The sequence below is a fragment of the Hypomesus transpacificus genome, chromosome 21, assembly GCF_021917145.1.
Source record: "Hypomesus transpacificus isolate Combined female chromosome 21, fHypTra1, whole genome shotgun sequence".
NCBI classification, from domain to species: Eukaryota; Metazoa; Chordata; class Actinopteri; order Osmeriformes; family Osmeridae; genus Hypomesus; species Hypomesus transpacificus.
Window position 1 is genome coordinate 2,505,078 of NC_061080.1, and position 9,264 is coordinate 2,514,341.

Genomic DNA, 9,264 nt, shown 5'->3' on the forward strand with positions numbered 1-9,264 from the left:
CAGCCTCCTCCCATAACGACAGAGAGAGTATATTAAATCCACCAAGAACTACGGAAAAGACCACAGGTATGTACACAGATAAAGCATTCTTCTTATATCTGCAATGAAGGGCTCGTTTCAGCATGAAGCTGTTGAGTTTCGACTCGTTTTACACACTCTTTGGATGTGACACGTTGGGCTTAAATCTAGCAAAGGATAGTCAGTGGTTAGAGATCCTGTGGTAGAGTCAGAGTGGCCGGTGCTCCCATGTAAGGAAAGCACCGCTAGTCATGAAGGCATGCTTGGACTGCAGATCATTATGCAACGCTTGATGACTCTGTTCCCCTTATACAGGTAACAAGTAGAATTATGTGTATCTTTAGATTAGTAAGAGTGTTAAGTAACGCTCAAGTAACATGAGTTACTATTGACACTGACTAGTAACTTCAATCCCTCCGTTCTCCAACTCCTTTGTACTTCCACCATCGCTCCATTTCTTCTTTTCTGCTCCTTGCCTCATCTGTCTCTTCTCTTGTTTCCTTTCCCCCTTCGCCTACCGTCCTCTGCCCCCCCCCCCCCACACACACACACATACTTCCATCCCTTCCGTTCCATCCTCCTGCTTCTCTCTCCCCAACCTCCTTCACTCTACACATATACTTCTCCCCACCACTCCCTCCATCACTCCTCCTCCTCTCCACCCTTTTCCCTCCTGCCCCGTCCCCTCCACCCCTCCCTCCCTTCTCCCCCCTGCAGCGTCCTCAGCATGTCGTGGATGTTCCTGGACTGGTTCGTGCCCCTCTACCTGCTGGTGTCGGTCCTGGTGCTGGCCGGCTTCGGGGCCTGCCTCTACTTCCTGGAGCCCGGCCTGCAGGACGCCCACAAGTGGAGCAACAAGACTGTTCGGCACCTCCCGCTGGTGGCCAGCATCAACTGCAGAGACGATGACAGCAGTGCCCTGATATGACTATGGATGGATGGAAGCATGGACGGATGAATGAACGAAAAGAAGAGTTGGAGGGAGGTAGGGAGTGAGGGAGGTTGAGAGGTGGTGCTTGTTTCAAAGGGGACTGAGCATGCTGGACTGCAGGATGTAAGCTACTGTTACAGGCTAAGACAAATGATATTGTGTTTGTGCCATGTCATAGCTGTGCACTTCTGCATAGGGTTTTGTAAATGAATAATCACTTTACACAGATCCCATATGTCATTTAGTTATTTTTATAGACTAAAAATGTGAATGCAATACATTTGTCTACACTGCAAAAAGTGAGACTGTGGTTAATTAATATTTAATTAATAATTTATAGTGATTTATACACAGTAAAAATGGGTATCTGCAGTTTGGAATCATATTGAGTGGAATTCAACAATTTATAATTATTTATTAATTGCATTTTACTCAGTTTTGCGTGAATGAAATTTACTGTGAATCACTCAGTAGTATTTAATTGGATTTCATCAGGAGGGTCAAATATACAGAAAATTTGTACATTTTACTCAAATGGAGATTGTTGTTTTAATCAATTAGTTACATTTACGCTCAAGGCATTTCGCGCACGTCGATGGACGCCGCCATTTGATGGAAGCTCACCTAAAGGTAAGACGTGTTTCATTAAGCTGCTGTCTAGCTTTAGGCTACTGTTGGCCAAGCACACTTAACGTTGCACACACAGAGTAACGTCGCACGTGTGATTCTGAGCATAACCGACTATTTTCCGATAGACAAAAACTATATGACAAACGCTATAGTATGGCTTCAAAATTTACAATTAGGAGGCTAACAGGTAACACTAGCAGGTAGTAGCATTGCTACAAGTGTTATGCTAGGTAACGGAAGCTAACTAATAACTCACTCTGGTGGAAGCGTCGGTAATATTTAGAACTCACGCATCTACAGTAGCTAAAAGTTAAGTTGGTAAAACAAACAGCTAAGGCCAAGTTTGTTGCGCTGTAGCTTAACTCAAACTGAAGGTGATTCAGATTGTTGTGGAGACTGTTCACTGGTCAGTAATAGTAAGAAGCCACTGGTGCATCCGATGAAAATGCCTTAGATGATGTACAGATCTAAAGTTGTTATTTATTGTTTAGTTGAGAGGAATGGTGTTGGTTATATTTGATGTATCTGAACGCACTCAAAACAACACTTTAGCACTCCAAGTTAAACCAAATGTCCGCACCATAAACTAGGTAGTCCGCTATTCCCGCCACTGGGTACCGCGAGCATCCCCAGACTGCAATCTGATTGACTATACCGAGTGGAGCCATAAGGGGTGCACGCACTAACGGCATGACCCAGCAGCAGCGAAAGGGCTCACTTGCACAGTCTAAAGGGGCAAAACCATCAGTCCTTTGCAACAACAGTCGATGTTGACTTTGTTTCTACGAAGCATATAAAGGACTAAACAGCGTCTAGCTCAAATATAACAAATCGAGGGTTTCCAAGCATAAGGTAACCGCAGGCCATGCCGCCTCTTAACTAAGCTACGACCTCGCCTCAACCAGAGATTCTAAAGCCAACTTTACAAGCTAACTAGCTAGCTAGCTAGCAAGTAACTTGACAATATGGCCTAATATTTCAATGTAGTTAGCATACCCTCAGAGCAAAGGCTCTACAAATGTATAGGTTAGTAAGTTGTAAGAACTGATGCATGGCTCTTTCCCTTTCTGTTCTTATTACCTAAGGTTTTGACCAATGGCATGGCAGTGTAAGATCTGCAAGTCTTTGGCTGCTACCAAAGGAAATCTGCTAAAGCATTACCGACTACAGCATGCAACATTTAGTCGTGGTCAATCCCAGCCATGTTTACATGACCGTTGTCCTTGCACATTTAAAACGCAGACTGCTCTTCGCACTCATTTGTCCAGATACCATGCAGCTAAAGAAAGTCTACAGTCAGGAGTTATCTCTGCTTTTAAGTGTTTAGTTTGTGATTTTTGTTGTTCTACAGAAAATGACTACTTTCGGCATATTGGAAATCATCTGAAAATCCACGAAACTGTGTTTTGTGTATTTGAAGGATGTGACTTTAGGACAAATATATACAATACATTCCTGAAACACAAAAGCAGAAAACACAAATCATATTCCTTGAGTAATTTTAGACAAGACGTATATGAGAGTCAACATAGTCAGAATGTTGATCCCTCTGATTTACCAGAGACCAGTGATGGTGAGGGCACTAGTTTAAATTTTGATCAGGGAAGTGAATCAGACTTAGTTATTCAAAGAATTGGCTTACTTCTACTGAAATTACAGACCATCTATAATGCTTCAGGGAAGTGTGTTGATGCCTTGGTTGAAGACCTTCAGTTCATTTCATCTTCAGCATCTGTTGCTGTTGTTAGAAACATAATTGATTCAACATTGATATCTAATCAATGTGTTGTTGACCAGACCATAATAACTGACTTGGCAGAACAGCTGTGTAGCTTGCATCCTATTAGTACAGCACTTGGAGAAGGTGGTCCACTTGCTTCAGCTTTTAAGAGGAGAAGGTATTTTAAGGAGCACTTCCAGTGTGTTGGGAGTGTTGAATATATTCTTGATTCTCACAATAACAAGACCTTTCAATATGTGCCTATTCTTGAGACTTTGCAGCAAGTCTTGAAGGATAAAGACATTGCAGAGGAAATCTTATCCAGAACCTCAAACAGTACTCAATATATTAAGTCTATTTTTGATGGAAAGTTTTTCAAGCAGAATGACTTCAATGCTGGAGATGAAACACGTCTCTCTATAATACTTTATGTGGATGATTTTGAGGTTTGTAACCCACTTGGAACTTCGAGAAAAAAACATAAAATAACAGCTGTTTATTGGATTTTGGGAAATTTGCCATCCAAGTTGCAATCTGTGTTAACATCAATTCACCTAGCTTTACTTTGTAAAGCTGTTGATGTCAAACAGTTTGGATACAGAACAATTTTGGAACCACTATTGAAAGATCTCGCCACTCTTGAACATGAAGGGATTTTAATTTCCAGTGTTGGAAAAAATATTAGGGGCACTGTGCACTGCGTTGTGGCTGACAATCTCGGTGCACATTCCATCAGTGGACTAGTTGAGAGTTTCACAGGGCCGTACATCTGTAGATTTTGTCTTGGACATTCTTCAGAATACCAAACGCATGAAGTGCGGACTGGGGTGTTTCCACCTCGGACAAAAACTGACTATAGTTTGCATGTGCAAACTGTGAGAGAAAATCCTGATTTACTGCATAGTTTTGGTGTTAAGCGTCTGTGTCCATTGACTGATAAATTGAATCATTTCCACTTTGTCTCTGGATATCCACCAGATGTACTACATGACCTTTTTGAAGGCATAATACCAAGAGAATTAGCGTTGTGTTTTCAGACTTTTACCAAGAAAAAGTACTTTACTTTGGCTGAACTCCATGACTTAATCAGACGTTTTCCCTTTAAGGGCTCAGACAAAGCTAACTGCCCTCAAGCAATCCCTCAAAATTACAGTAATCGCAGAACTATAGGAGGAAATGCCCACGAAAACTGGGCCTTAATCAGGTTCTTGCCTCTCATTGTTGGTTCGCGGGTACCTGAGGGTGATTCTGCCTGGCAGGTTCTCCTGACTTTAAAAGACATAGTTGAATTGGTGGTTGCCCCTGTTCATACAGTTGAAACTATTGCATACCTCGACTCTAAAATATCTGAACATCGTGAACAATTCTTAGCTGCTTTTCCTAAAACTAAACTGACACCCAAACACCATTTTTTGGAACACTACCCCGCCATGATTGAAGGTTATGGGCCTCTGGTTAGTGTATGGACTATGAGATTTGAGGCAAAACACAGCTTTTTTAAGCAGGTTGTTAGACACACTAACAATTTCAAAAATGTGTTGTTGACCCTTGCTACAAGACATCAGCTGATGATGTCATACCACTCTCGTACAGATGTTGGAAAACAGCCATTGTGTGTCACAAAAATATCTGATATATCTTTAGATGTGTTACATTCAGACATACAGGAAGCTCTAAAAGAAACATCCCCACTTCTATCTACTGTGCAGTTAGCCAACACTGTCACCTACTATGGAACACGGTACACTGTTGGGATGATTTTGTCGTATGGCTCTACTGGTGGGTTACCAGACTTTGTTGAGATTCTTCAGATAGCCATACTAGACAACTCTGTAACATTTTTTGTGAAGTTACTTGCTGCATGGTATGAAGAGCATCTTAGATCTTTTCATCTGGAGGAGACTGGGAAATTGTGTATTGTGGAGCAGCAGAAACTTGCTGATGTGTACCCTTTGGCAGCCTACAGTGTGGGAGGAAAACGCTTGGTTACACTCAAACGTCACATCTGTTGTTAATTTAAGGTGATTGAAACGTATTTATATTAACCAATACATCTACATTATTTAAAGACAGAATACAGATATCAGAATCACTGGATATAATTTTAACCGTATTTTCTTTAATTATTATTTATTCTTGTCACATACAGGCTCTTTATCACAAATCACTGTATGTCTACTCTAACATGTAAACTTTTGTCTATTCACTTTTGTCAGGCTGGCAAAGATGGAGGAAAAGCTCCGAGTAGTAATTGAGGACCAGATTGAGAAGTTGCTCCTTCCATCGGGGATCCCATCCACTGTGGAGGAACTGCAAAGTGTTGTAAAGGAGACCTTTGGAATACCTGTCGAGTTCAGTCTCCAGTATTTGGATTCTGAGTTCAAAGATTTCTTTACCCTCCATAAAAGTGACCAAATCAAACACAAGGATACCATAAAGGTTGTTAAGGCTGCCCCGATTCTTCTTGAGCTGCATCCAGTTGATCATTTGGACAGTTCCTTTGGTCAACAATCAACTGACTGTGAGTCTAGATCTGATGCAGATTCAGTTGTATTAAGTACAGAGTCATCCTTTGGATCAGTGTCCTCACAGGCGTCTACTGTTATCCTGCCCAAGAAAAGTTCCACAGAGCGATGCCAACCATGGCCAAAGCAGTTCCCTATTCCACAGTTTGCTTATGAAACCGAGATGTGCCTTGAAAGAGCAGCTGAAGACTATCAGATCAATGGAACTTCTCTGAATACTTCGAAGGTTAAGGCAGACATACTTGAGAAAATGTGTGAAACGATGTATACATATACAGCGTATCCATCAGGTGCACAGATCAGTGACGTTGCTGATGCACTTTGCATGAAGTATCCATTTCTCAAGGAATCAGGCTCATTCTCCGGTATCTATGGCTGGCAACAAAGCTTAAAGTACAAAATGGCAAATTATCGCACTAAACTCAGAGGCTTCGGAGTTCCGGAAGTGATGTGCAATGCACTCAAACGCAAAAGCCCTGCTGACCAGAAGTCTGCAAAGAGTATCAAAAAGCCTAGAAAGGCAGAAGTTAACTACCTCCCCCCTTACCCGGCAGGAGAGAATGAAGAAATTCAAGAACAAGAGAGGATTCAGCTACTCACTGAAGTAAGGAAAAGGGACAACAGCAAAGTGATAAAAGACAAAATGGGGAAAACATTTCCACACAGAAGAAATGAAATTGTCAACCAATCACCCAGCATTGAGGACATCAATGCCAGATGGCCTGCTCTATTTGAGGCATCTCAAGTGAGTTACAAATGCATGCTAATTATAAATATTCTTAATCCATTGTGAAGGACTGCAGTGGTGGTTTTAGCGTATTTGATACTTTTTTCCAAATCATATTTTAAGATCAAATTCCAGAACCACTATTACTTCTTTTCCTGCTTTTAAAAACGTTGTCAGAAGTATCATCTACATTAGTTTCTTTTAATTTTCAGATCCAGGATGAGTTTTACAGAATCACAATGGTGCATCTTGAGTCAAAGTTCATGGCCAAGCTGGATGAATACACTCCGAAGCTTTTGAATCTCTACCAAGCCAAGGGTGGAGCCATGGGGTTGAGGTTGCAGGCCATCCTACTCAAGGTATCCTTCAATTAGTTATGTTAGCTTATATTTGATTAAAGAAAGGGTTAGGAATGGGTTGGAATATCATTTGCATATTACTTAAATTTACAAGAAGCAACATGATTTGAGCAAAGGAGCGGCCGAGTGAACAACCATGTGAGCGGGGGGTGGGATATTCACACCGTTCAGCTCCGCTCATCAACTCTTGGATGTTTTTTTACCTTATTTGTCATTTCAGGCTCCAACCAATCCTAACACTAACGTGACGAGAGCTGTTGTCATCCGATGTTTGGTGGTGTACCTTGGGGAATCTTTAGATCATCTCCTTAAAGAGTATGATGTAAGTTGAAGTACATATTAAACTGTGATGGAGGTCGCTCTGTTTACCCTGTATAAACTGTATTTCTCACAATCATTCTTGGCAGGCTACTGATGTTTGCATATTTGCACTTCTACATTCATGTCTCTTTCTTATGGCTCCAAATGTTCATAGCTAAGGTTTTCTTTCTAAGAGCTATTCAAACAGCAGCCGAGAGCCACTTTTACAGAACTTATTCTAAAATAAGCAGAGCAGCAGAGTTAATCCAGTGCTTGGACGACTCTTGGCTTCGGGAATGATTTCACAGTGTAGAACGGCTGATGGGTGACCAGCCTGCCTTTGGGAATTTAGAATAAAATACTCATCAATACACAAGTGCCAGGGAGAAAAACATTGTAACAATGGATCGATATAATAAAATAAAACTAATTTACAAATATGTTCTTGCTGTTTCAGGATGCTGATGGAGACAGTGTGTCACAGGACCTTGCTGTGCAAAGAATGACAATCTACACCATCAAGAGTAATGGATCAGAAGATCCAGACGATGTTGGTATCATAGTAGAGGGCCAGAAAGTTCTGACTGCTCTTGGTGACTTAACAAGGGCTTGCTCGATCCTCATTGGGTTGACCTATGCTGTAAATTTGGCCTATCCCAAAGAGCTCAAATATACATTTGAGGTCTTTCAGAAACTCCTCCTTGAGCTGGACTGTTCAAAGCTGTCCCCAAAAGTCAACAGCCTCAAAAACAAACTGCTAGCTTAAAGAGACTTGTGAGTGCTTCTTTAAGCTTTATTTTATTTATTTTATTTAACAATGTGGTACTTTCAGTTAAGTCGCAAGACAGGCGCAAGCAGTATCCTGCTAGTTTTGGTGTTCTTGTTTTGTAGTGAAACACTTGTAGGTGAACCATGTCTTGTTCAGACATTTTCAACTTATTTCTGTTGAATTGATTGATTAAAAAAAAAAAAATCCTGTTTGAAATGACATTACTGACAATCTGTTGTGTGATTTTTGTATGATTTCATGTAAAATAAAGATTACAGAATTTTACAGTAAGGTTAAATGTACCTTCCTTAGGTGTCTTAAGTTAAGTTACTCCAGCAAGACATGAGTTTATTTTCATGCATGGTTGACATAACTTGAGTACAATTTGGCATTACAAGAAGCTAGGGCTAGCTATGATATTAAGTCGTTAGGAAGGCGTTACACAATGTACTGAAGTATGACTTAATATAATGATATTAATGAATGCAAATAACCTTTATCCAGACAGTAGTCTTTATCAACTTTCACCAGATAATTAGATATAAATCAATTTTGCCCAAATATTTGGTAAATATAAATAAGCTTGGCCTGGATATGTAGTAAATATAGGTAACTTTTGCCCAAATAATTAGTAAGTATGATTTATTTTGGCTCAAATATGTAGTAAATATAAATAGGTTTTGCCCAAATAATTGGTAAATATGAATTATGTTGGTCCAGGTATGTAGTTAATAATAATTAATTTTGCCCAAATAATAAGTAAATATAAATAGGTTGGCCTGGATATGTAATAAATATAGGTCACTTTTGCCCAAATAATTAGTAAATATGAATTATGTTGGTCCAGATATGTAGTTAATATTAATTAATTTTGCATAGATACTTAGTAAATGTAAGTCAGATTTCCTTGTGATAATTACATATTTATTGTGTAAATGTAGTTGAATTATTCAATAAATTTTAATCAAAGTTGTAGTATTAAAATCTATTCAATTATATCACATGTCACTTTGTTGCCACAATTTTTTTAAGTAACTAGTGGTCACATTTTTTACAGTGTAAGTCTAGATCGACAATGATGGACGCTGTGATCAGGTGTCATTTTTGCGAATAGCCTTGTTCAGAAGGAATCCCCAAAAAACGATTTTCCAAAGAAATGTGTGGATCTGAAAGGAGTAGGATTAGCAAGATGGCCGCAGTCACTTGGTGGGCTAGATTGATGACATTCATGTTCATACCCATCCTGATATTCTCAAATCGTCAATTTAGATTACATACTCAAAAT

The 9,264-nt window shown here is 39.9% G+C and overlaps 1 protein-coding gene across 3 annotated transcripts; it reads left to right on the forward strand.

The window, feature by feature from the left end:
• Positions 1–1,522: 1,522 nt before the first annotated feature.
• Positions 1,523–9,031, forward strand: LOC124483313. 3 transcript variants are annotated; one of them, XM_047043710.1, is made up of 6 exons: positions 1,528–1,579; positions 5,259–5,320; positions 5,516–6,569; positions 6,764–6,910; positions 7,131–7,232; positions 7,668–9,031. In XM_047043710.1, exons 1-6 carry the CDS (start codon positions 1,562–1,564, stop codon positions 7,974–7,976), a joined length of 1,692 nt encoding a protein of 563 aa, XP_046899666.1. In that variant the 5' UTR covers positions 1,528–1,561; the 3' UTR covers positions 7,977–9,031. The 3 variants fall into 3 exon arrangements, with proteins under 3 accessions (XP_046899667.1, XP_046899666.1, XP_046899665.1); XM_047043711.1 differs by lacking the exon at positions 5,259–5,320 and having other exon boundaries at positions 1,523–1,579; XM_047043709.1 differs by lacking the exon at positions 1,528–1,579 and having other exon boundaries at positions 1,841–5,320.
• Positions 9,032–9,264: the final 233 nt, after the last annotated feature.

What these genes read in the sequence shown, in the direction of transcription:
- LOC124483313 (XM_047043709.1), top strand. Translation starts at nt 5,166, where the DNA reads ATGAAGAGCATCTTAGATCTTTTCATCTGGAGGAGACTGGGAAATTGT. An exon ending in ACATCTGTTGTTAATTTAAG is followed by an intron (nt 5,321 to 5,515) that starts GTGATTGAAACG and finishes CACTTTTGTCAG; the next exon opens with GCTGGCAAAGATGGAGGAAA. An exon ending in TGCAGGCCATCCTACTCAAG is followed by an intron (nt 6,911 to 7,130) that starts GTATCCTTCAAT and finishes TTGTCATTTCAG; the next exon opens with GCTCCAACCAATCCTAACAC.